Genomic DNA, 27,706 nt, shown 5'->3' with positions numbered 1-27,706 from the left:
TACTTTTGTTATCGATCCAAATTCCTAACATTTTCTTGCAAATAAATTGATTTTCCAACTCAGAAACTAAAGTCGTAAAATCATCTATAATTTAAAAAAATCACTAGGTTATGCATTCATGGAATGACCCGCGTTTATTGTAGCTGTACACGTATCATACAAACAAGCTTCCACATGACTAGACAATAACTTGTTAAAATTGAACGAGATTATTTACAGGGAACATTTTTCATTGTCATTATTAATTATTGATTTTTCACAAGAAAAGTGCGTATAATTTCACAAATTAGCTCTGAATGATATTATTCTCTCGCCTGCTGGTGAACAGCCAGATCGTAGTTGTGAGCCTCTGCATAGAGCGAAGACTCGTTATCAATGTTCTCGTTCTGCAAAACCATTTGGCATCCAGCATCGTCAGATCCGCTGTCATCCTCATCATCGCCATCCCCTCCAAAGTTGTTGCATTCTGACTGGGCTCCTCGTTCGGGGAAATGATGACAAGGTTCGTATGAAAAATGTTTGCCAGTCGAGAAATTCTTCATGGCATTCCTTGGCGATTCGATGGGTTGGACTGTCCGGTCGACGAAACAGGAGCCGTTGGGTAGCAAATGACTTGTGAGACTGCGAGGTGGTTCGTAGTTACTACACTTGCTGTTGGGATGCTTATTAGGTGGTCCCTGATAGTTCTGATGCGAGTTAAACGGCCGGACGTAGCTGTTGAGCCGTGGATAGGCAATATTGCACAGATCCTGGTTGACTGGGGGCATCACTCCAGTTGGTCTCACATTTTCTATGGGATTGTGATAGGCGTAAGCGTACTCGTTGCTTCCAGAGTCGCTGACCTCTTCGTTGTCTTCCGGCGAATTTGGTTCCTCCTCGGCGACAACTTGGTAGTGATCGGGAGAGTATCTGGAACCGTTGGAACCGGTGGCACTGCTGTTGCTGGCCAATGGGGAGACTGATGACCTCCTGGTTTGATTCACTCCAGTAACCGTCGGAGTCAATCCGTTTCGCTTGGATAGGGCTGGCGAATTGTGAACTGGCAGTGAAGGTCCGTTATTGTGAGATGCGTTCTTGAAAACGAAATGACTGGCTAACGTCTGTCAAGTCCCAAAATAAGAAAATTGATTAAATGAAATAGTTGTACGCGTGAGAATATGATATTCTATACCTCGTGATTCGGTCGATCAAACACGCTCTGTGAAGGGCTGGAAGGTGGGGGGTGACGCGGTGGAGGAGGTAATAATTCACCCAGGTTGGGCAGCAGTTTCACACCGTTACTATTGTTACTCTGTCGGCTTTTGGAGCTCTTCCCTGATGGATAGGCCCGGCGGCAGCGCTCGCCCAATTCGTCCGTCGTGTAACCGCTCGAATCGGAGGCGGAGAAGGCCGAACATGAAGCCATGTAAGGGTCGTGGTGGTTGCCGCCAACCTGCTGTTGTTGCATGTTGTTGTTGCGATGAGCAACCAGCGTCGTGGTGGCATAGGCCGCCGGGTGGGGCTGCGGAACGTTCGCGTTCCGGCGTGGTAGAAACGAGCTGAGACTTAATTGACCCGGATGCTGATGGTGTTGCATATGTTGCGGCTGCTGCTGCAGGTGGTCGTGACTCATCATGCTGTGACCTAGGAGCTCGGCGTATTCCGGCGGCGGAACCAGCGAGCGATTGGCCAGAGCGGCCGTTCCGTCTCCGTGAGGCAAAAGCGTGGCTTGAGCATCGATTTCTTTGGTGTTGCCAATGGATGTCGACCAACCGCGGGACCAAAAGGCGTCGCGACCTCGGATGGTACCCGTCACTCCTACGCCCATTCCGTGACAACTGGCGTCGACAATCGGGTCGGATTTGCTCAAAGCCGACAAGGCTTTTTTCTTGGCCAAACTTCGGTGAACGAAAATGGCAGTGATGCCCAGGACGAGAATGGCCAAGAGTATTCCACCCAGGAGAAGAATGAACCACGTTTCCTGGACCACTTGCGTGACTCCTTGCGGGGCTGAATCTGATCCGCCGTTTCCGGAATTCTCGTCGTCCAGTGACGATTTGGTCAGTGAAGGTGATGAATCTGAACGGACGTTTGTCGCCAAGATGACGGGCTCCATTCGATAAACGACCGGTAAACTCGTCGGTCCCAGGCCCATCAATGTCCACGCGGCCGCTTGGATCGAATAGGCTGTATTCATGACCAGTCCTCCGATCACAACGGACGTGGGTAGAGCAGGGATGGTTAAATTGGCCAGTAAAGTCCTAGGATTATTGGGAGTGCCATCCAGAGCCACGCTTATCTGTTGATAATAAATGAAATGATTGATGAATTCGTGCCAGAATTTTATCGACAGATGGTGTCTATAAATACCTGATAGGAAGTAATGTTGCCATTTCTCAAGGCGATGGGTGGCGGCAGCCATTGAACGAGAACTGAAGTGGCGTTCAATTGGCGAACGGCCAAATTCAATGGTGGACCAGCCGGTACTAAAAGTTAAAATTTAAAATTCAGATTACATTGAAGAAATATATTTCGTCATTTTTAATAGTCCTTACCGGTTTCCATTGTGCGTTCCATTTTGCTGTTGGACGGCTGTCCGAGAACATTCCGGAAGGACGGAACCAAGAAGAAGATGTAACGCGTGTAAGGAGACAGTGAGCCCAACGTGTGGAAAAACGATCCTTGGTGATTAATTGACGCGATCCTGTTCATGGGAATGACGACTTCTTCGTTTGGCGTTTCGTCCTCTTCGTCGGAATTCGGATTGGCCTCTGTCCGGCGGTACCAAATGTGAATGGCATCCAGGGCTGGATCGCTGTCTCCATCCAGCAATTGCCAGGAGAGACGGACGCTGGTCGAGTTGTGAGAACGGGCCTGATCCAAGCGGAGTCGTGGGACGGAAAGCCTTTGCCTGACATCCTCCAACTCAGCGGCCGATTGCCACTGGACTTGTCCGCTGTGTCTCATGGCGGGCAGAGTCGTGAACCAGGGCGACACTGGACTGGGCAGAGAAAGTCCGTGATTGTTTTCAGCTCGAACCAGGAAAGTGTAGGACGTGGCCGGCTGGAGGTCGTTCAGAGTGAACTGATCGGCTTTCAAGCCACGGGTGATGATACGCCAGGCTCGTCTGACCTGGACAAAAGGGCCGGTCCAGGTCCAACTGCCCAGCCGAGGTTGACCTTGATCGTCTTCAGCTGAACTGAACACTTCAAGGGTGTAACCGAGAAGAGGTGAGGCTCCCATCCTGGATCCACTCTGCCATCCGACCGTCAAACTTGTCGATGATTTATGGAGAAGTCGAGGCTGAGAGGGCGACCCTGGCAAAGCCATCGGGTCGCTGGGGCTGCGATGGAACACCACGTTGGGGTTGGTCGGGCTGGCAACTGCCAGGGACGCCGTCCAGGCAGCGAATTGATCCTCCTCGCCGACTTCGCACGTGTAGGTTCCGGCGTCGCTGAGTTGCAAGTCTTCAATCATCAACATGCCAGACTCGGAGAGGCTGATGCGTGGACGGGAAGATGCCTGGAAACTGCCAACATTTTCAGGGACCAAACTAGCGTTGACTGGTCGGCCGTCTTTGGTCCATTTGACCGGTTGGCCCTCTGCCTGACAGGGAAGCGAAGCCGGTGATTTGACTGGCAGCGTCTGATTAGCTGGGCCGACTTCGATCACGACCGGTGGTGGCGTCGAGATGGACGTCACTTCCAGTCGTGTGCGGGCCATCAAACTTCCAGCTTCGTTGACGGCGGCGCACCACAATGCGGAGGCATCCTCTCGGCGCACGTCACGGATCACCAGAGTCCCGTTGTTGAGGACACTCCACCTGCTGGATTGGGAATCTCCGTCGACGGCAGCGTTGGCGAAAAACGGTTCCGTCCGGCCTTCGCGATTCCAAAAGATGAGCGGCTTGGGTGATCCGTCGGCTGGGCAGTCCAGGCTGATTGTTTGCCCAGCGTGAGCCCTGGCTTCCTTTGGCAGCGGAGAATTACTGTTGGGTTGGTTACTACCGCTGCTGGTGGTGGCACCGAAATCCCAGGTGGGTGGCACCAAGACCGTCAGCTGTGCCCAGGCGGAACTGGAGCCCAGGGAGTTTTCAACGTTGCACAGGTAGCGGCCACTGTCCGAGGCGCTGATTCTCTCGATTCGCAGAATGGAAAGTAGCCCAGACTTGTTGTGGTCGACCGGCCTGGTCCGTCCGTTGGGTGGCATGGGTGATCCGTCAACGCGCCGCCAAGTGACCACGGGAGCCGGATCGCCTGTCACTCCGCACTCGAAATTGACGTCACTTCCCACTAGAGCTGTCACGTCTTGTGGCGGGCGAATGACTCCCGGTCGAACTGTGAAAATAAATAAAAATTTGAAAAGAAAAAAATTAATTTCTATTTAAATTAAAATATGACGAGTTAAAAATTATCGAATTTCAACTTTGTCGGCATGGCAACAGCTGAAGGGAGAAATATAATGAGCGAACGCATAAAAATCAAATGAAAAACAACACGTTTTTATTTGGTTTTTATTTTGTGCGTTTCATGACTTTTTCCTGGGTTAGACCAACACACACACAGACAGACAGAGAGAGATAACAAGGTGCCTCTTCATCAGTTGACCATTCAACCCGTATTCATGTATTCATATTATATGAAGATATTGTTATAGCCAAAACAAGCGGGACGAACAAGTCCAGACCTTCGACAGTCGAGACTACTGGGTCTCGAGATTGTCTTTTATATTTCTCCGATTGCATCATTGTGTGTGTTGAGTAGCATCCTGGCCGCACCTCTACAAGTTTTCCATTAAAATTCATGCATGTGTTTTTTCGACGACTTTCCCTCCACCAACAGCGTCTCATTTCCATGATGAAATGGGGAATATTCATGAATCCAGCGCGGTCGGGACATCAGTCTGAGCACACACACACACGCGTTTCTTTTTATTTATGCTATTTGAATCAAGAACGTTGGCATATGAAAGAGGAGAAACTGCTGGACTAACCAAACGAGCTCTTATTCCCTCCCACCAAACCACACACACAAAAAAAAAACGTGAGATGACGTTATTGATTCAAATATTCACGCAATTTATTATGTAATCTTGGAAGATCGTGAGGCTGGCGTGCGTGTCAATAATGATTTGATCGACAGTTATGTGAATATTTGTCTTAATCAGACGAAAATCTATTCACAAACCAAAACAAAAAGTAAAAAGGGTTTGGGCTATTTAATGAAGTGAATTTGATTACATCTAATTGATAACATCTTCCTTTATTCAAAATGTCTCGTAGCGCAACTGGCCGTGTGTGTTAATGTAAACTCGACTGTTTGTTTTTGGTCTCTATTAGTTTCGTTTAGCGCGAGAGGGTTGGCTTGTTTTCCGATTGGAAAAAGCCTCCAAGGAGGATATGGGGGGTGTTGTCGTGTGTTTGTCTTTGAACTTCAAAGTTTTTATCTTTGGAACCCAAACACGGCGGCGTCGGTTCTCAGAAAAAGAGATAAAGGCCAACTGCCAAGCGCAGAATCTTCTTTTTAAAATAATGTCGGCCCCAGTTCACCCGACCAACAAAGAGGTTTCCTCCGACACACATTTGACGGTGAAACGAGATCACCCCGTCTGTCTGTCTGTGTGTTGTTGTCTTTCTTCGGAAGAATGGAAGTCGCAGTTGGCTTGGTTATCTTTCATCATAAGTGAGAGAGCCGGCGGCCAAGACAAACATCCCAAACAGGAAGGGTAGAACCGTAGTGCAAGGGCAGAAGCTGTGCACTTAATGCTGATGCTCGGAGAATCTCTCTTACCGTTGACTGTCAACAAGACGGGCGAGGTCTCGCGGATGCCGACCGTGTTCTGGGCCACACAAACGTATCGTCCCTGGTCGCTGGCCGCCAATTTGGTGATGACCAAGTTGCCGCTCGCCTCCACTCGGATCCTGTTTGGTTATTCAAGATGGTGTGCGCAGTGTAGAACCAGACCACCCCCATGAATAAAGCAAACAAACAAACAAACAAACATTGATTATTATTCTGCATATATTCAAATGGGTGCTGCTGTTTGTATTTACCGCTCGGAATCGACGCCGAGGTCGAGATCCAGCTCCAGCGATTGGCCATTTTTCTTCCAGCGAATCTGCGGCTCTGGATGTCCGCGAGGTGGCTCACATTCCAGGATGACTGAATCACCGACGATCCCCTGCACCGGTTGCGGCGTCGTCCTGAACTCGGTTTGTAAATCTGGTCGTCCATCAGCGACATTCGTATCATAAAAATAAAATAGAAAACAGATAAATAATTAGCTCAGAGTTGTAACCGTGTGGTGTGTTATATTATCTGGTTTCAGTACGTCTCAAAGATGTCACTCTGCAGTGCTCATGTTAAAAACAGCTACACCAGGACATTTTATAAGAGTGAGAGTCTGTTAACTAGCGAAAGCAACGCGTCTAATGGCCATTTTGTCGTCGCCTAGATTCCGATTCCTTATACGACTGTTGGACTTTAGTGCTGAGTAACTCGACCCCGCTGCTATTTATTATTCCGGGCATTTGATGTTTTGATTTATCGCTCGGATGAGAAAAACAGCAGCCACAGAAATTACATAGCTGTTTCCCAGCATGGCTGAAGAAGAGCCTGCGCATTAAAGATTCTGTTTAGCCAGTGAGCGTTATTTTTCTTTTACATTTTTGCGGCACACAATAGCCAAAAGAGAGATGAGAGAAGAGAGTTAAGGGGATAAAAATAAATTATTGGAACGAGTAGCTAATGCCACTTGACAAGATGAGATATACTGCCGAGGGTTTGGCCAAGGGTTTGGCTGTAGTACACCATGTGTGTGTGTGTTTGCAGGTCCATAGAAAATATATACACACAGGCGGATAAATATAAACTGTGTACATGTGTCTACACTTTAGAGGGCAATAGCTGTATAGTGAGTGCTACTGTGCTTGTTTTCGGGAGAGAAGAGCGTAGAAAATGTCAACAGAAATCACTCGGGGAGAGGCGGGAATTTTCAAAAGACGAAACCAACAGGAGGCGGAACGCTCTTCAATGTTCATCACGTCAAACGTTGGACGAGATGAGCGTGTGTGTCACCAAGCGTGCAGCAGCAACTTACGCAGAAATATTTTCTTCAGAGTCCCCGCCCATTTCTCGCTTCATCAGTTTGAACCATCAACTCGCATATACTGAGCCCCTGCTGTCATTGACACACTATGCAGGAAATGGTAAGATAACATTTTCTTTTTACGGGTCCAGCCCCATCACGTTAGCAGCAGCCCATTATTATAACATAGCCTTTGTTAGATTGCATTCAAGTCTGTCGTCTCAAAAAAATAATTTGGGCGCAATGGTTTTTAGACGTTCGTTAACATATCGATTGTTGTTCCTAGTTGGAAGATAAGTCAATTTTAAAAAAGGAAAAAGACAACTTTCCCTCGACTGTTTGACTTTTTTTTTCCTGTAAAAGAAAATTATCTTTTTCCTTCTCGTCAACAAATAAAAAGGGGAACCCTACACAGTTGAATTAAGAAGAGAAAAAAGGACAGACGGTATAATATTGACTCTCGACGGTGCATAGAATAATACCAAAACCGCACGTGCCGGAAGTCGGACGAGGGAATAAATAACAAAGCAGTCATTTGAGTTTTTTTCCAAATAGTATTATAAAAGGGACTCTATATGCTTGTATATATTTTTTTCAATTGCGACAATTGTCTATTTTCTATTATTATACAGTCCCCTGTCGAATGGCAAAAGGTCACTCTCAACAGTCGAAATGATTTTGACGTAACTGCTAAGGGTTTATTTTTGGGGGCTGCATGGCGGACACATCTGGATATTGTACTCAGCTGGGGGGGTCGAGAAAAGAAATAGATAGTATATGGGCGGAAAAGGGAAGGTAGTACTTGCGCGTACATGTATAACTACTACTACGTGTGTAAAGGTCAAAGTTGGCTCAAGCATCCGGTCATTTGTCACGAAGCGCAGCCAGAAAACCTCGTCCGCAATTGAGATGAAGCACAACTACTCGGCGCAGCCAACACAACTTTTGGTATTCATCAGAAAGACTTTGACGGCGCCCAAATACTTGTGGCCGCCATATTTAAACTAATAATATAATACGTTATATAACCCGCTATAACGTTCAAAAGTCGAGTCTCAAATGGTGATGATGTTAATAGTCATTCCGGAATCTATAAAAGATGTTGATACATTCAACACAGCAGCGTTTAGTTTTTCATTTCTTCGGGGTGGGCCTTATAGGAGCGCGTTGACACTTGAATTGGGTCTTTAAGAGTGTCGGTAAGTCTTTTAATGCGCGTTCGTTCGTGTCAAAAAGAAGCGGGAGGCATTCACCATAACCATTCTAGACGTGCTGGATATAATGTTGACCAAGGAAACGGCCACTTGAAAGGACACGCGAGCTGTTAAAATGTCATCCCTGTCTGTCTGTCTACTCGAAATCTCTGGCTTGCCACACCACCACCACCAAGCAAATGGAATAATAATAAATTGAACTGGAAAAATAAGCTCAATGCGTCATCTCTTTTTCGGTGGTGGCCGGAATGCGCTGGAGCGAAAAGCCATCGAGACCCACCGCGCGGCGGCGTCATCCGCATGTGTGGCAATTGCAGATAATATGACCTTCCTTTTCAATTGAGCACACACGCTCGGCTGATGATATTCAATGTGATTCAACTGCGGTCATTTGACTTTGTGAGACGCTCGTTTAAAACGGAAATGCGAGCGTAATTGAATCAACCTTTACGTGCCATTTAACCACTTTGTTCCGATTAAAAGCGAGCGTCTAATCAACAGAACAGGAAATTCAACCAAATACACAGAGACGTCTAATGTCTCTTAGAATTCTATTGGTTCTTCTCGTCCGGCGTCAGCGGCCGGAATATCGTGCGCACAAAAGAATGTCGAGAGAATCGAGCAGCAGCCGAGTCTATAGCAATAAAGAAATTTTAATTCTCCTTGGAAGAAGGAAAAAAGAATGTAAAAATGAAAAAGGGGGAAAATGATCATTTCGTTACGGACCCCCTACTGCTAATCACAAAAGAAAGCGACCGACCGTGCCATCAGCCACAGGGCTGTTGATTGGCTACCGCCTTAAAATATTCCCAGCGACTTCCACATACCCTCTCACTCTCTAGACACAGCTGGGGTATTTTCTTCATCTCGTTTTTAACTTTTTTAGTTTTTGTTGTTTCTCTTTTGATTACAGTGATGGAACACCACCCTCCTTTTTTCCGCCATCACTTGCCAGCCCAGCAGCAGCAGCAGCTGTGATCCATCCCACATCGCGCGCGGGAGAATTTGAATAATCATCAATGGCACGCCGGAATCAATCAAGTTGGTTTGATTTGTTTTTCAGCTTTTTCATTTCTTCTTCTTCTTTCGCCTTTCGCCGCCTTTCATTTTATTTTAAAATATAAAATACAAAAAATATTCTCCCCTCTGGTTTCTCTCCTTTTCTGCTACTGCGCTTCCACACAACTGTGTGGAAGTGCCGGACCGAGAGAAGAAAACGCAACCGGATAGATTGTGTAATAGTCAAAAAGAGATGAATGCTGTGAATATCTTGACTTGTGGTGGTGCTGAGGGTGAAAGAATCTGGCATGCAGCAGCAGACAAAAGAGACAAAGGAGCGTGACTGGATTCCTCCAGATTGCCGGCCGAATGAGTTAGACTGCTGTACGCAGGCCGGGAGCTGACACAATGGCGGAATGTGTGGAGAAGAGCTGCCGCAATGAAGGGGGGAGTTGCAGCAGCAGCAGCAGCTCGGCTGGGTGTGAAATCAATGAGCCGTGGTTATCTCTCTCTGCTTTTCTCTCTTGCGCTGGGTCGTGGCCCTTTTGCGTGCACTTACATAAGAAAGCGCGTCTGCCCTTATCACGCATCAGCTAGAGAACCGAGAGGCCCATTGTGGTGCATTGTCGACTTGTGTTTTCACTAAAGTGAGAAAAATCCGCCGAGTGAAACAAACCAAAATGACGTGTGCTGCGTGTAGCCAACACGCCAAATTCCGTTTTGACACACAATTCCAGTGACGTCAAAGACACACTCTTTCGAGTGCTGTGTGTGTACAGTAGAGACGATCACTCAGTATATAGACATCATCAGACACACAGTCTCACGATATTTATTTTATGAAAGAAAAAAGAAAATAAAAAAGTCGTTGGGGTCATTACGGTTTTTTCTGTTGGAAGCGCGATGATGGTGTCGAGACGATAAACTTTGCCTTTTTCAACAGTTGAGACATTTTGGAAATTTCTTTTTCTTTTTCTCCCCACCAAATGAGCTCGTCGCTTTAACCGCCTTCCCTCCCGAATCATTAAAAACGAGTTGACGACTCTGCTGCTGAGCTGAGCTGAGCTGTGGTGCTTTAACGGCCCTTTCATAATTATACAAGTAGCTGCTGGTGCTGTGCTGGCTACTGCTGGCGTCATTGACCGTTTGTGCGAGTCCACCTTTTATTTTATTTCCCTTTTTATTTGTTCTTCAACCGGAACAATGAAAAAAATCCAGCTTTTGGCTTTTGGATCGCGTCATCACGTTTTGAACCCCCCACCCATGTGTGCCGTTTCCCCATTTTTTTGTTTTCTTATTTCGGCTGTGCTGGGCACAGATTATTGGAGCTGACCTCCCGTCGAGCGAGCGGCCCAACTAGCCGTGATGAGCCTTGTGTGATAGTCTTTGTCGCTCCAGACCATGGTTACAGTGTTCTTTGTGAATGTTACAGTTGGCCTGGCTCATGTAACGACCCCCTTGGATGGCAGCTTGCCTGATTACATGGACGTGGAAGAAGAAATGAGACAGAGAAAGAGAAAGAGAGGATGTGTGTAGGCATCCATTAGATGTGGCGTAGGTTCCGTCAAGTTGAACAGACCAACCGTAAGGAGGTCAGTCCATTATCTCTGTCCGTCTCTACTACTACTCTACTATATAGCTGAGCGATCAATTGGATCGATATGAGGCTGGCAATGGTTTTTTACGCTCGATAGTATTGACGGGACATGAACATGGGACAGATGATTTGCTTCTTGACATGGCCAACAAGATGATTAGAATCGAACGCAGCAGCAGCAGTAAAATAAAATAAAAGATGGCGCCAAATACAAAAAGAAGAAATGATCAGATCGACCTCAATCGAATGGATTACAGCTGAATCGAGTCGAGGAATTCAAGGCTGATGTTCTGACGAAGAAGAAGAAAAATAATCAAAAAGAATTAAGGGTTGGGTGACCCGCCGGGGAAAGGCGATGAAGGCAACCTGATATGAGCCGGCCATTTTTCCCAGCAGCCCAGCCCAGCCCAGCAGCCGAGCCCTGCTGGTGCACATTGAGAGATGGACGACGGGATGTTTGTTATTTTGAAGAAAACACGCTCTCGTATATAAGAAGATGAAAAGGAAATGGAGAAGAAGAACTTTTTCTGCTGCTGCTGACGGATATCTGTGAGCGCATTTGTTTGCTGAGCTCGCGGCTGCATGGAGATTGATCCGTTTCAGTCGGCAAAATATTGGGAGAGAGGATAAAAAAGAAGAAAAACTAATAACAAAAATCTAGGAGGAGAAAGGTCTTCTCTTATCCAACTGCCCCGCGATGACTCTCGAATTGAGTCAGATAGTCTGAATAGATACTCGACAGACTTTTGGAGATATTGCGCTATGTGCAGCAGCAGCCATATACATAATACATGTGCATAGATGCTGGTAGTAGGGAGAATGCTAGCTAGTGGGGGCAAAAAAGAAGATAGATGAGGACGATCGATAAACTCCAGGTTGACCCTCGTCGGTATTTCATTACTTTCTTCTGCGAATCATTGGCCAATGGGAGAAAAGAAAAAGGAAATCAAATCAAATATCAGTGAATAAGCAACTGAACTATAGTCGACTATATGGCCAGCAGAAAAAAAAAAGATGCCAATCGATATGTCGACCTCGACATCTAGGAATGTACAAAAGTCGAACTGTTTCCCCCCATTTTGATGGCTGAAATGGAATGGCTGCTGGGGCTATATGTCGTCGAGGGCCTTACCTATTGATCCGATTCAGCTTCACTCAATTGCCACCACCACCACCACCAAGCGGCCCCTGAAAACTGCGTGTACACGATGACGAATATACCCTCAGTCGTAAAATACAAAAAGGTGGGGTCCCCAAAAAAGGCTGTGCCAAAGAGCACAGTGTGTAGATATTCAAAGATTGCGCCCAATACTCCAGCTCGGTTAGGTACCTCAAATGCGCGTGCTACAGATTCAAACTGCGATGGGCTGTTCTTTGTCCCTTTGTTTTCCCCATTCTAGATCGTTGCGTCAGCGATTTTTCGATCGACGCAACATCCCTACCCACCACGCACGTCTATAAGCGCAGAAAGTCTTGAAGGAATTTTCCGGGGGTGTTTTTCTTCTCTTTTCTTATCTGACGCGATGGAGGCAATCGAGGGTGTCGCTTTGAAAACATTTTTCTTTTTCAAAAAATAAAAAAATGTCGTCCTAGTGGATTTTGTCCAGGGTACCTCCCCCTCTTGCCTGGGATTTTCTTTTTCTTTCAACTGAGAAAAATAACACCGAGGATATAATAATACTGACATGTAGAGAGAGAATGGAATATAAAGGGGGAGCTATATGTCGACTGAGACGTCACACAACCCTCGATTTTATGATTTGACGAGTGCTAGCTGAACACTAGCGACCATGCGCAGGGGGGAAAGTGAAATAAAAGTGTCACACAGTTACAAAAGGTATATATATACTTGTGTGTTGGCGTCTCTAAGCCGTTGCTAAGATGCTGGAAATTCGATACACGACGAACACAACAATTCGTATTGATTTTTATTTGATTTTTTCGGTTTCCTCTCCAGCGCCAGAGATGCGGAAATGTGTGTGTGTCTATGGAGAGAGCATTGGGTCTATTTCAAAAAAATTGTACACGGTACGCGCACAACATCCGACTATATACCGAGGGTGGATCAATCGACTAGAGTGAAATTCAATCCCTCCTTTTTCCCACTCTCTCTCCCCCAAGACTCTCCTTCCGTTTTCTCTATTCTGACGCAAGAGGAAAAATCTCAGCAGAAATTTTTCAAATGGGAAAAAGAAGAAAAAAACACTTTGGGGAAAAAGAAAGTGTGGCGATGGGATTTTTACTACTGGGCGACACACACAAAAGAGAGGGGGGGAGTGTCAAACAATAGCTAAGAAGAAAGACCCCCGCTTCATTCAAAGACACACACGGAGGGACGGACGGAGGCGTCGTAGATTTGAAATATTCATGAAGCGTGTTTCCGCCTCGTCTCTATATTATGCAGCGCAGGATTATATACGTAGAAGTGGAGAATAAGGTGCTGCTGGAGGGGGGGACGATATTGAATTAGGTTGAGAACGACATGAACCCTTGTATAGTAGCGACGGGCAGTTAGCACGGCCTTCAAGTTGTCCAGCAACTCAAAAAATAAGGAAGAAACGAGAGAAAAAAAATGAATTACCCCCCACCCACAGATGGTAGTCGACGAATAATGTGATGTATAACTCAAATGACAATATAAAAACGGACGCCGCCCAACAGCAACCGAATGTATGCGGTGCTATCTAGCCGGCAATTGAATATGACTATATGGTGTCGTTAAATAGGTCCTTAATGAGGATGATTTCGCTATACGAGTTGGTGAACATCTTTTTTTCTTTTACCATCTAGTAAGAGTCCCTTGATGGAGCAGCTGCTCTTCATCTCCCCCTCCTACACACACAGCTACTACCCCCATATAGTGGGAGCACTAAAATTTAAAAAATAGAGGCCAAAGACCTTTCATTCACCGTCTACAGCTCCTGCTGGCTCCCGATATAAACCGACAAGTTGGTTGTTATAGACTATATAATTAATACGAGAGATGCGCAATCTAAACACGAATTGGTGTATCGGGTGCTGCATTAGTGAGCTAGCGAGACTCGACTTCTTCTCCTTTTTCGTGATTGGGCCTTTGATGATGGTCTATATCACTTCACCAGCTCTTTTTTAAAAAATCAAGTCTCGGGCTAGATGAGTTATTTCCGGTCGTTCAAATTCATTGAGTGGCACAAAATTGAAACCAAAAGACACGGGGGAAAAGAAAGAATGGGTCCTGTTTCTATATAATGACAGGAGTAGTACCAGATATAATGCGACAATGTAGGCCAAAGGTTTGACACGGTTTGGTTTCCTATTCATTTAGCGGCTTGTTCACTTGCAATCATTTCTTAAATGGCACGTGTGGGATTCTTTTCTTTCTTCTTGTTCCTCAGTCAAAATATAAAAAAAAGGACAACAACAACAACCCGTTAGATCAGCTCTCATATCCAGCGGTTAACGGCGAAAAAAAAATCATCGTCAACTAGCCAACACTAACCAGCCGCCACTGCTGCTGCTGCCAACCGCGCACAGTTTGAATGGCGGTTCGATATTATTATAGACATGGCGATCGTCTTTTCTTTTCTTTTTTCGGCCGAGGAGAGAGAAAAGGGACCCCCCGTTGGAGGAGATTCATGACGGTCGTGACTGTGTGCGAGTCTAGAGAGGCGTGTGTGGGAATCGGTCCGTTTGACGGTTTTTTTCTCGGTTGTTATGACTTTACACGCGAGGCGGATTATAGACGCGCGGGCCAACAACGGGAAATCATCAAACGACGCCCGGCTATATAGTATAGCTACTTTCATTTTAGTAGGTGCAGAGAGTTAGTCTGATGCTGCTGCAAGTGATTTTTATTCTCGGTAGAAAAAACAAGACGTTAAAAAACTAAAATAAAGACAAAAGTCGATAAGGAAAACAAAAGAAGCGCGGCTACGACAATAAACGGACGTGGTGTTGTTGTTGTTGGAGGCGCCGACCAATTGCGTCTCTTTTTTCTCTTCTAAAATGGATCGTTTAAAAGAGAAAAAGGAACTGAGCACAAGAGCGGAAGGAATGTTTGGGTTTGGGAGCGGAAGTGACTCGAGCAACACGAGTCCGAAATAGACGGCGCGGAACAACTGGCAAAGAGATGCAGAGGCCGGCGGCGGCGTCGGCAATAATAGACAACACACACACACAAAACCGACCCAGAGTCTAGACGATCATTTCAAGTTTAAATTTCCTCCTTTTGTGTCAACTGAGATCATTTCTTATTTCATCTCTTAATTTATAGAATTAATTTAAATTTGGCGCGACTTACGGGCGATGGTGAGGGTGGCGTTGCGTGAGCGGGCGACTCCCTGGGAGTTGCGGGCCAGGCACCAGTAGACGCCGGAATCGTTTTCCTTGCGGCTGTGGACGACGCGGAGGAAGAAGAGGGCACCGCCCGGCAGGAGAATTCGCGAGGCTCCCGTCAATGACGACGACATGGACGAGCTGCTGGAACTGCTGGTGGCGCTGACGGCCCCGCTGCTCGAACTGCTGGAACTGATGATGAACTCGCCGTCGCGGTACCACTCAATCACTGGTGTTGGGTAGCCGTCGGCCGAGCATTGCAACGTCACCGGATCGTGACGGGGCACCGTCACGTCCGACGGATGCTCAGTGATCCGCGGAGGTTTACCCACTAAAAAAATAAATCAATTAAAAACAATTATTAAGTGCCATTTTGGAATTTTCAAAAAAATATTTTTTGGCGGGTATTTTTGAATAGTCAATATGGCGGCTGGATATAATGGACAGATAATGAACCACAGATGCGGCTAGCAAAAAAAAGTAAATAGAAAAATCGACTCTCTGCTATTGTCATTTCTTTTCACCTTCTCCCCCACCACTGTCGGTTTGTTCCATCCAACAATAGGATGTATCCCCCCTACTTCAAATCTGCCATCAACGGGTGATTTGCATTGCCAATCGACTTCGGTGGTGTTTGCTTCGATATTTATTTGGGCTCGAGTCTGTCAGACGCATCGGTTTCTCTCTATTGACAAAGAAACTGCTGCCATATACAAGTTGGTCTGTTATTGACCTTCCCCTCCATATTTATCTGATAAGAGATAAGATATAATAAAAAGAGTCTAAACTGATTTCACCCCTTTTCCGACGAAAGATGTCGAAAAATAGGCCTTTTTTTTATTAGATCGTAAATTGTCGCCGTTGGATCGGACCGTGTCCGATGTGTGTGACACTCCCTCGGCCATATTCGACACCACGTGCACACACACAGTGCACACACATGGTGTGTATCTCTACGAATTTATTGGGCAGATGATGCAGTTGATATCAATTCCCTGGCCGAATATAGTAGAAAAGGAAAGTGAATGAAACATCAGTTGAATCAGCCGAGCAAACAAGCACTTTTAGACTATTGGGGGTTATTATTATGTACCCAAGGAGAAATGGTCTGAACTTGCAACTGTGCGTTTTCACCCTCTTTTTTTTAAGGAAAAACATTCGATATTCCCCTAGCTGGAAAAAGAATCGCCTGCTGTGCTGATCGCCATGGGACGTGGACGTAATGGAACGGGGGAGAGAGAAAAAAGCCACACGACTCCCAGCGGTGCCTCATACTCGCAGAGAGACCTAATAGAATGGGAAAAAAAAGGCTAAAGAGTGAGAGGCTTTTATACTCTGGGGTCTGAGAGCCAAGCTAGATTCTCCAGAGAGACACACGGACTGTCAGCAACAAAATGGTGCATGATTATTTCTAAATAATCATTGACACACCCTCGACTTTTCCGACTGATATGATCAATGGACAATATAAGGTCAGGGTGTGTTTTATCTTTGAGTTTTTTGACTGTGTGTTTTATGGCTAGATATCAAATTGGCCGGGTCGTTGATCCAAGAGATTGCCAATGTGCGACACTGTGCACAGTCCACCACCTTTATATAGGAGCTGTAAACTGAGATGGCCAGGTGTTGGTAGAGATCGACCAAGTTCAATATCTTCCACCACCACCAGGCCAGCCCGACCCCAATCTATTCATCTCGGTGGGGGCATCAGCCGGCTATACACAATCATCTATACTATATACTCGACATTTCTCTTTTGATATTCTTCCTTTTGTTGTACTGTACTCTACGTATATTCTCTCCGTTGAGTTTTTCGCCTTGGAGGTTATAGATAGATAAGAGAGAGAGACTGGGGCAGGGGGGTTTTCTACAAAAGTATAAAGGAACGCCGTGGGATGGAAAAACCTCAATAGGAGAAAAACCCTCGGAAAAACCTGGTGCTATGCTGGCCCGGTGCCAGTGTCTACCTTTTTGAAAAAAGCTTTCGTCTGCTCCTGCTGGTGTATAGTATAACTCTCTACCCATGGAGAACAAAAACATATCAACTGACAAAGAGTTGGCGGCCTCCCCCCCACTCCGCCAATCTATACAGGGAAGGATGGATTAGATTGTACGTCTATTCTAATAACAAAAGTGGGGATGGCAGCCCAGGATGGAGCAGCTGCAAATGCTGGATGAGTAGAGAGACAGAGCAAATATAATGCACGGCTGGATGCATCCATCTTTGCTCAAGGGGGGAGAGAAATATAAGAAAAAAGGGACCCATCAATATAGACTCTGGCCGATATAGATTTTTCGATATCTTTCAATTGAGCCAAACTTGCCAACAACTTTTGGACGATTGGGGCGAATCCATCAGATCGGTGGCAAACGATCCGGATCCTCTGGAAACGGCGCGTGCTGGACCGGTGGTGGCCGACGCTGCCAGATGGAGACGTCGGTCCATTTCAACGTGTGTGTAGTATAGGGGTGGACGGAAAGTCATCCGTGAAAGGGGGGAAAGACACACACGGCAAGTAATGCGAAACGTCTCTCTTTTGACTTTTTGAATGAATGCCCAGCGGCGTGGGTGGGGCCGCCGTTACAGGGGGGGTCCGATAAGGGGAAAATAGACGGGCTTTGACATTTCCGCTTTTGCATTTGTCAATGGGTCCAGCAGCACGATTGAATCTTTATAATATGCGCGGGTGTGCGTGTCTGTGTGTGCCGATATGGAAATGCCATATTATTATCATGTTCCAAACGCCGGGGGCTATGTATGCGCGCATTCGATTGTCTCTGTGCTCTCGGCCCGTCTAAAAATAGAAATGAGGGAAAGGGAAAGAGCACAGCACACACACAAAGTATATAGCCGCGGCGTCGGTCGACGTCGTCTCATTGGCGAAGCCATGCGCCATCCGACATGTGATTTCCCTACTACTCCTCCTGGACGACGCTCCCCATTCGAATCTCTACACGCTGGGGTGGCCGGTGGCGGCTCATTGTTATTGTTGTTCGTCGGCATTGATTTCAAGTCGGCAGCGTTCGGTGCGTTCACACACAACTGGCGGTCTGACATGGAAGGGGGGGATGAGGCGTTGGTGACACGCACGCCCCCAGATTGCTGACGGACGGATGTCGGAAAAATGTTTACAAAATGGGGGGCCCCTGTGACTCTCGATCGCCTGTTGTCACATCGATGATCATCATCCAACATATCAATTCAACAGTTGAAATGACTGACTGACTGACTGACCCCTATAATATTATTAAGGCAACGGATATTTCCTTTTTTGTTGTTACGTGATTGATGCCCCGGTTCGTTCCTTTTGAATTTTTTGGGTTGGGTGGGGAGGAATTTTGTTGGGGGTTGCTTTGGGGCTGTCGTCGACTCTTTTCTCTCGTCACTGCCATCAGCATCAGCTCATTGCCCAATTTTTTGTGCTTTTGGGTTTGTGTTGTGATTCCTCCTCCTCCTCGGGTGTACAGAGTTCTTACCCAACAGTTGGTACTCGCTGTATTTCCCTTCCAGCTCTTTTCCCCTCCCCTCTGCCACTCGAGAGAGAGAGAGAGTTACACGCACATGTGTCTAGTCGTCGTGAGACCATCAGACACACACGGCTAGTTGGGTGGTGCGTTAACAGATGAGCAGACCCTGTTTTTCCACCCACCAACTGCTGGACGACCGTGTACTCGTTCCTCCCATCTTCTTTTTTCTAACTCGTCCGTCAAACGACGTGAACAACAAACAGACAAGTCCCGAAATACAAAAAATAAAAACTCGTCGTTCAGTTATTTTTTTTTTTCTCCCGCGATTGCAGACACAAAAAAAACGAACATGGCGGAGTGAAATAGGCAAATGATGGGCGTTGCCTATCGGGAAAAAAAATCTCCGTCATTCCCAAACACGTTTTTATTTGGTTGTTTTTTTCTTGTATTTTTTGGCGTAATAGCGCGGCGGGTCCTTTTTCAGTTCAAAAAAATAGACAAAATTGGCGGCGTGAGCGCTGACAGCCGCGGCAGGGCCGAAAAAGATGTGTGTCGGCCTGTCGGGGCGTATTTTATGATTCCAAAGGACGAAAAAACAAAAAGATAATAGTAAAGAAACCAGCAGGGGCAGCTTATTATAGGAAATACTGTCAAGTGTTCGACGGACGCCATCGAAAAATCAAGGAATAAAAAACTAAAAAAAGTTGTGTGTCGTTTTGCTGCTGGGCTGTGTGGCTAAAAAGAAAGAAACTCTTCTTAAAGAAAATGTCTTTGTAAAAGAGCTGTGCACTCTGAGCAGTAGTGGGAGAGGGCGGCGCCGGCAGCAACATTCTTGGGCATCGGCAAAAGCAACGACTCGGGACATGTTTATCTTTGGTGGGGGGGAAGTTGCAGCTCTTGGCGGAGTAGCGGGTCGATGCTGGCGTCGTCACGGCGACAGCACTGCGGCCCGTTTCGGATGGAGCTTATAGACGCGGACATGATGGCCAGTCACTCATAAACAGAGGAACTCGGAAGTATATATGGTCAATGGTCTAGAACAAACGGACGGCATTCACAACAAGATTTTCCCCCTTTTTTTTTATTCTTTTTAAGTTAAACACAAAAATCTGAGCCAAGTTGAAACTCTCGGCTGACATTTCCGCTCATCTCTACGAGCTCCGCTGTAGGCCGTCATCTATTGGGCTTCGGCTCGGCACGTTGGTTTGTTGATACATAAATATACACACATCATGGTAGGGATGGAGACGGACACCCAACTCAACCGATCCCCTTTTTCTTCTTCTTCTTTTTTGTGCTGTGCTGCTGGAGATATTTATACTGGTTTTTAACACACAATGACTACGGGCTAGAACCAAGCGCCATTGGGAGCCGGCGAAACAACAACGAACGAGAGAAGAGGATGAAAATAAAAAAAGAAAAAGTGTGGAATGCCGGAGGAAATGAAGGTCTCTCTCTCTCACTCGTCTTTTTTTAAAAAAAGATTTTCTGAACTTTCCTTCGTATTTTTCTCCCCTTCTTCTTCGTCTACTTCTTGAGTTAACGTTATGCTGCTGCGCACCCCATTTCCCATCCATCTCCATCAAATGGATCCTGCGCTTCTCCCTCTCTCCTTCTCCTTTCGTACGTGTTGAAATATGCAAGGCATAGTCTACTACGCCGGATGAACCTCCAGTTGTTTCCGCAGAGACGCAATAACCTCCCAAAGGGCAAACTACACACACTCATTTGTTTACCTATTGATTTTCCTACAACGAGAAATTTTCTCTTAAAGTACTTTGGCATTACTCTGGCAGCGTTGTATAAAATAGAAACATGTACAGTACACGACTAGGGCCATCATCGTGGCCATCCATCATCCATTATACGGAGGAAGGAAGGAATAATAATAATAATAAGAAAAAAAGGCGTCCGCTATATCACACACAAATACAACGAGCGGCCGGGTGATAATGATCGTCGAGGCGTTGTCGTCTCTTTTCCATATCGATTGAAGAGAAAAAGAAAATGAGAAAAAAGTCTGGCCCCCCCTATACGAAAGAAAAGGTTGGGAGATATCGTGGCGAGTATAATGAATCGAATCAACCTGGGCTGCACACACACAAGTGGCAGCAGGGTGTTGGCCCACGAGTTTTCTTTCTTTTTCCAAGGGAGATGTGTTTGCCTGATGAATGCTAATCATAGGGTTTTTCCCTTCAGGTATGTAAATATGGACGAGAGCCAACCGAGAGCTGCCCACCCACAGGTCCCCCCACCAATAGTTATTCCAAAAAGATATAAAAGAAAAAGGCTTTAGATGCTGCTGCTACCACCACTCGGGGTGTGTAAGCCTTGATGGTGGTGCATTCGATCATTGGGACTCCCCCCTTTTATATTTATATTTCCCAGCTCTGATAATTATCAGATTGCCTATAGGAGAAATAAGAAAAAAATGTTGTGTGTGTTGGTGGAGGGATCTGAGAGAAGAAGGGACTGACGTTCACAAATGAAGCCGAGAACGCGACACTATTTCCGTGTTGTTATTTCGCCCCGGCCCAACAGCTGATGGATAGACCCAACCCTCTCGAAAAAGACTAAAAGGTGAGCCATCACAGACACGCTCCGTCCCTTTCTTTTATTACTCTGATGATGATTGTTATGAGTCGAAAAAAGAATATAAAAAGATTTTATTCTTTTTACTATTTTTAAATCAAAATTTAGATCCAGCACGCACCGTGCTACCGGCTTGAAGTTGTCAAATCACCCAAGGATCACCCGTTACTTCTCTTATCGACCAGAGACGAAAGGGGCGCTCCCCTTATTCCCTTTTATGGGAATCATTTCGAAATATAAAATTTTAAAAAATATTAAAAAGAAATGCGCCAGTATTGAACATTTAAACCAACGCCATGGAAAAGGACTTTGCCATTTTTTAAAAAAAGAATGCGACTCGTCATTACCCGCCATTTTTCCTTTTTATATTTTATCGCAGACGAACAGAGCGAGGCGTATGCGGAGATAAGAAAAGTCGGAAGAAAAAAACAAAAAAATAAAACGGACGGAAAGTGAACTCATCCGGTCGTCGTCGCATCCAAAACATCCATCACCATTTTCTATTCACCCCCTGATGGCTGTACAGTTTCTCTACGTTGTTTTTTTAAAGAAGAAATGTCTTTATTTTTAATAGTCTCGATATCCCTGCGTTGTTGTTGTTGTTTTTTCTCGTCTGTTGATGTATTGGGTTGCCCGATCGAAGGCGAAGGCAGAGAAAAACGGCTGGGCACACCCAAATATGGCCGTCAGTCGATAGGGGGAGAGAAAATAAAGAAAAATTTCAACTCAACACTTTCTCGACTATTTTCTGAATTCTTGTGTGTCTCTCCCAGTGCCTGAGCCCATCTAGAAAATGGAGGCGACAAGTGATAAGCGACACTTTTTTGTCACGTTCCTTTTTATATTTCGGGAGAGAGAAACAATGATGAGACTCTCGTCTCTTTTTGAGTGAAGCTGAGAAGAAAAAAGGAGGACCAGATAAGAGTCGAATCGCTTTTTTCCACCTTGCCCATGCAGGTCGTGTGTTGTTGCTGTTGCAGAGGCGTTGCCCCGCGTGTGCCGATTTAGGTCGGCCTTTTTTGGGACGTACTATAGACTAGTAGAGAACGCGGGAGATATAAACGTCTACACGCGCGCCTCCGGAACAGAACAAAAAGGTAAATGGTAGTCCGGGTTGTATAAGACTCGTTCGGTCGTGGTGTACACGCCTCCCAGTCGCTCGACTTGCGTCTAATGAGCTTCTTCTTTCTCCTGTTGTTGTTGTGGAAATAATCTGCCGACGCTGAAACGGGCGGGCCAGCTACAAAAAAGAAAAGCCTCACATGTTCATAGACCCTTGTCTTTATTCAACTGTAACACTTTTATTGAAAAACAAGCGCTCAACAATCTTTTTTCTTTCTCTTTGTAATGTTACCAACCCGGCGGCATGTGATGACTTGGCTGGACGAGCCCATCTCTCCCTCATTCCAGGCTTTTTTTGGGTTGTTGTTTTTTAGTGTGTGAGGTTGAGCAGATGGCTCACCCTCTTTACCCACTTTCCGCGAGGTTTCCGCAAGAGTTGCGACCGTCTTGTTTTTCTCGCTGCTCCCCAATATCGATCACCGAAAATTTCTATTTTTTCTACCACCAAAAAGGGACGGAAATCGGGGACGGACACCAACCAGAAGGCCCGGCTGGCACATTGGGTGTCATACGAGACGTACAACAACAATCTCTCTCCTTTTTACGATTGCGCCAGTTTCTATACGAGTGCTGCTGAGACTGGGGCTGGCTGAGCTATGTACAATACAAGAGAGTCCGGGTGTAGTAGGCGGACCCACTGACTCTTAGTCATTTGAATCATAAATCACACAAGGTGTACAACACACCAAGAAAAGAAGATGGGCTCAAAAGAAGAAATTCAACGGGTTCTTCTTCTTCTTCTTCACTTTTTTTCCCTATGCCCAAAGAATTTTACGACGGCAATTGAACAGCTGGTCTCTCTTTAGCCGCCTCTCTGGGCTTGTATATATACACACACACAAATATATACAAGGGAAAGCACTCTCCTCTTCTTTTTATTTTAGAAAAAAAAGGACCAGCAGAGGAGGGGAGGGTGTCGTGTCGCTTCTTGGACTCAAAAAAATAAAAAAATTTACCAAGAAATAAAACACCACCAGCGTCCATATAAAAACGGCTGCATGGCCGGATCGACTGTCGCGCTATATACACTTGTGTGATGTAATTCCCAACAAATTGTTGTCGTGGTTGGGCATCCGCCTTTTTATTTTCCTATCCAATTGTAATGCCCAGTTGAAGTTTTGTTTCTCGGAAAAAGTCATCAAAAGAGTTGGTGACTCGTTGTTTGATTTTATTTTTGGAATGAAAAAGAGAGAAAACAGGTCTGTGTAGATTGTCGTCATTTCAAAGTCTATAGCTCGACGCCGACAAGTTGTGACGGATGGCCGCGTCCGAGAACGGGAAAAGTCGTGATCCGAGTTGAGAATCATCCCAATACCAAAATTTCATAACGGAATTGAGAGTGAAAAAATATAAAATGATACAAGAGTGATAAGACACACCATCGCGTCTTTCACTTGTCTCTTTCACTTTACGACAGGTGATGTGTCTGCCCAGCACACCACTGCCCGGATAGATTTGGCTCTAACCCAAAGGTCAATCGAATTGAAAATAAAAATATAAAAGACGTTATACTATAAGAGGGGAGAGAAAATTTCCCAAAAGACATGAGAAGACGCCCTTTCTCTGGAGAGATAGTATATGTAAAAGAGTCTTGAGAAAAGCGAGTTAAGTGGGCAGGGGCCCCATCATCCGAGTAGGAATCCCATTTGTTCAAAGTCACTCACAATCTTTTTTTTGGGGGTTTGGGGTTGTTGGGATATGCCTATGCCTATTGGAAATGATGGGTGGCTATATGAAAGACACACAGAGTCGGCCGACCCCCTACAACTCACACGTCAAAACGACGTCAATTCCGATTATCTCTCGGCGGGTTGTTCCTCTTCATTGAATACATAACACGTCGCAATCCCATGCCCATCACGTGACCTATTCCCGTCTTAGAGATGACCATCTATCCAACCTCGTCGTTAAATTACTGGGCCATCTGTTCAAACAAACTGCAACGCCAACCGAAAACGTGAAAATGGCCAACGTCCGAAAAACAAAACAGATGTCGAAAAATCAAAGAGGCGTGTTGGGTTTTTCTTTAAAGCTACTAGTGACAGTCGGGCTTTTATTTTTTGGTAATGCGTTTCCCGTATTATTGTTCCTCCCCCTCTCCACTTGTTTCACGCAATGTCGGCGCAATGGTGGGACTGGGAAGGGCGGCCGCCGAATAGATCTGACGTCGACAGAAAACGGCCCTTTCTCCATTTTCTTTTGGGTCGCCAGAGTTCCATCCACTTCAACAACAATCTGTTCACAAGTACCCGATATAGACGATAGAGACTTTTTTTGGCCGCTGCTTCATGGCAAGACACTACCCCGCGGCAATGCTGCGCGTTTCAACGAGCCCGTACACACACAGGGAAACATGCCTTAAACGATCGATAACGGTTTCGGGATCATTTATCACGAAAAGAAACATGCACACATACCCAAAAAAAAAGAGAAATCTACAAATAAGCGCATAATGCGCGTGTATAAATACACGTTAAGAAACAGAAAAAAAGAGATTTGTGTATGTTTCTTTTTTTAAATAAGAAGAAGAAGAATATTCGTACCATTAGCGGCGGCGTATTCCCAGTGAAGAAGGGCGGCCGTCAGGGCCAGCCGAATGAGCCAGCCCGACGCCGTTTTCCTAGTCAGCCGCATCGGTGTTATTTCTTCCGTGTATTTCCTTTTTTCTTTTTATTAAAAGAAAGAAAAGAGAATCGCACTACACCACTTTTAGAGATGGGAGAACAACCCAAGTTTCAACCGGAATTGATATAAATCAATTATAAAACACCTTCAAATGGTTGTCCATGTTCTTGTCACGAAATAAAACGAAACCCCAAGGAAGAGAAAGAAAGACAAAAACGGTTTCCGAATTGGAATTTTGGTTGCGAAATGAACGAACGAAAAACAGCCAACGAAACGAGACTGAGCGGAGAAGAATAACCAAATCAAAATTGAGAGCGAGTTGCATACGAGTTGCTCCTTCTGGCAGCACTACAAGACTGAGGAGTCGGTTCTTTGGCTGTTTGGTGGTGGGTCTCTCTTCCTTGGGTAGTCGGTAGGGTGTTGCCATGGCGACAAGAGAAACCAGCGCAAGCGCCACCCCCCAATGAATGACTCGCTCACTTTCCTCTATCGTTCCCTCCTACCCGAATATAAGAAGTGCTGCTGCTGCTGCTGCTCACAACATTCGATACATAGCAAAGCATTCCGCACCTCTCGTATTGATGTGTACAGCTCAAATCTCCATTTTAAAAAACGCGCGGGATTCAAAATATTTTGAAAAAGCTATTGCCATATTAAATGCCAAGAGTATATTTCTTTTTCATTTGACATTTGTTTGGGTGTGATAGTTTTTCTACCTGATATGAAGGGCTCTGTAGATTTATATAGTCATTTAAAGGCATATATAAGTCCACAATTAACGGGGCTGTGTAATAAATGTCCGGCGGACGAATGAGATTACAGTCTGGAGAGTCATTGGGGGGACAGCAGGCGCTGTGAATCGATTTCTATCGATTATCATATGCGTCGAGAAGGGTCTGTTAATCGACAGAGAGGGGCGTAGATTAAAAACCAAGGGTCCGCAGGGCTCATTGTTCGTGTACCAACTGAGCGTGAACTCTTGGACGATCGAAAATGCCTCCAAGAAAATGGGAAATTGAAGAAAGGAAAGTTGGGGTTTCTTTTGTGTACAACTTGATGGGATGGCGCGTCCTGTGATGGTTTTCTACTTGCACTCTGCTTCAAAGTGTTTAAATTTAAAATATTCTGGAATTGTTTACCCAGAGACAATGTTGTGAGGTACAAAAACAAGCCTGAACTGCAGCAGTCGCTCTACAAATGGGTTATTTAATGAACCCTGACTGAGTCAACAAGAACGGCAAGAGAAAACAGTTCCAGTCAGTAACCGCACAGCTTGGGAGTAATCGTACTCGGTAACGATTTATAACCAACGCCAACAAACATTCAAATGGGAAGAATGGGAGATTTTCCTACCTTGAAGCCTGGGAAATACGGCCAGGCGATAAGTGTTCCATCCGTCAAAAAGTTGAGTCCACCAGTCGGGATAGGGAGAAAAGGGGGTCCTCGTGAATACACCCACATTCACATGAAGTGTACACGAGGACATTTTAAAGAAAGGGGGAGGAAGGAAGAGATACGTAGCTCGGCCATCGGTAGAATCTCCAATCAACAGGGATGCTGTTTATCTAAATGAAAAAAATAAATTAAGTTACGAAGAACAAGTAAGGAAAAGTTGTAAATGAGAAAGTGGGTAGACCCTAATTTGTATAATAAATGGGAGAATTGAAGGTTTCCATGTAATACACAAGTCATGTGTCATTAAAATATCTTGCAGGTCACAGGTTAGTGAAAGTAACGAAAAATCATTACCCAAACGATGATTCTGGGATTGTTGCTGTGATGACAGGTCCAGCACAAGCAAAACTTGCTTATCTTGTTGTTACGATGACTGGCTCAGGTCTCAAATCTGCACAAAGGAAAAGGTGAAAACAGTGTGAACATTCTGCTATGCATTTGACGGGGGCATACATGATTGCTAGACATTAGCTAACATTTCACAAATTTGGAACATGATCAATTCTTCTATTTAAGCTACCATTATCTCTCTAATTGTATTCTTTGTTTTAATATTTACCTGCTAAACAGCATAGAGTGGAAAGCATAGAGCCACACGACACAAAAATTGACACGAGTCGACGACCACATTATCGTGATTTAGTCATTTTATTTCTTGTGCTATTTTATGTGCAGCCACGTGCAATTTTCCAGAAGGCTAATCGTTTATTCGTTTCATTTTCTTTGTAAACTATAGACAAGTTCGGGATGCTGAGTTGCACAACCGCTAAATTAGGATCGTGCGCCAACGGGTCCTTTTAACGTTGTGGGGATAGTAGAAAGCGGGTTTTTTATTATTTAAGCATAGAATTACTTATCTAATCTTAGAAATGTTCAGGATTATCGTTGTTTAGAACATTCTGCTTTTTATAGAGTAATTTGAAATGTATAATTCAGCTTAGTTTACCCATTAAAATTAAAGAAAGTCCAAGCCTGGGATGCTGTTTAGTCTTTTCTTGTGTTTTTTGACAGATCTGCTGACAAGTGACAAGCTCAAACACACAAGAAAAGACTAAACAGCATCCCAGGCTTGGACTTTCTTTAATTTTAATGGGTAAACTAAGCTGAATTATACATTTCAAATTACTCTATAAAAAGCAGAATGTTCTAAACAACGATAATCCTGAACATTTCTAAGATTAGATAAGTAATTCTATGCTTAAATAATAAAAAACCCGCTTTCTACTATCCCCACAACGTTAAAAGGACCCGTTGG

At 45.3% G+C, this 27,706-nt stretch overlaps 1 protein-coding gene across 2 annotated transcripts; it reads right to left on the bottom strand.

The window, feature by feature from the left end:
- Nucleotides 1-115: 115 nt before the first annotated feature.
- Nucleotides 116-27,122, bottom strand: LOC124310791 (protein sax-3-like). 2 transcript variants are annotated; one of them, XM_046774763.1, is made up of 10 exons: nucleotides 27,011-27,122; nucleotides 26,746-26,842; nucleotides 26,350-26,561; nucleotides 15,155-15,520; nucleotides 6,032-6,200; nucleotides 5,769-5,899; nucleotides 2,535-4,316; nucleotides 2,350-2,465; nucleotides 1,172-2,278; nucleotides 116-1,100 (listed from the first exon to the last, which is right to left on the bottom strand). In XM_046774763.1, the coding sequence occupies exons 3-10, from the start codon at nucleotides 26,480-26,482 to the stop codon at nucleotides 303-305; spliced, it is 4,602 nt and encodes a 1,533-aa protein (XP_046630719.1). In that variant the 5' UTR covers nucleotides 26,483-26,561; nucleotides 26,746-26,842; nucleotides 27,011-27,122; the 3' UTR covers nucleotides 116-302. The 2 variants fall into 2 exon arrangements, with proteins under 2 accessions (XP_046630719.1, XP_046630720.1); XM_046774764.1 differs by lacking the exons at nucleotides 26,350-26,561; nucleotides 26,746-26,842; nucleotides 27,011-27,122 and adding an exon at nucleotides 24,915-25,337.
- Nucleotides 27,123-27,706: the final 584 nt, after the last annotated feature.

This window comes from Daphnia pulicaria, chromosome 8, assembly GCF_021234035.1.
Source record: "Daphnia pulicaria isolate SC F1-1A chromosome 8, SC_F0-13Bv2, whole genome shotgun sequence".
Taxonomy (NCBI): domain Eukaryota; kingdom Metazoa; phylum Arthropoda; class Branchiopoda; order Diplostraca; family Daphniidae; genus Daphnia; species Daphnia pulicaria.
Note: the sequence above shows the minus strand (reverse complement) of the source record. Positions and strands in the feature narration are given on the sequence as shown.

Coding starts and splice junctions, on each gene's coding strand:
- LOC124310791 (XM_046774763.1), bottom strand. CDS start 26,482: ATGTCCTCGTGTACACTTCATGTGAATGTGGGTGTATTCACGAGGACC. Junction 6,201..15,154: donor CGCCACCCTCACCATCGCCC/GTAAGTCGCGCC, acceptor ATGGACGACCAG/ATTTACAAACCGAGTTCAGG. Junction 2,466..2,534: donor GGAACGCACAATGGAAACCG/GTAAGGACTATT, acceptor TTTAACTTTTAG/TACCGGCTGGTCCACCATTG.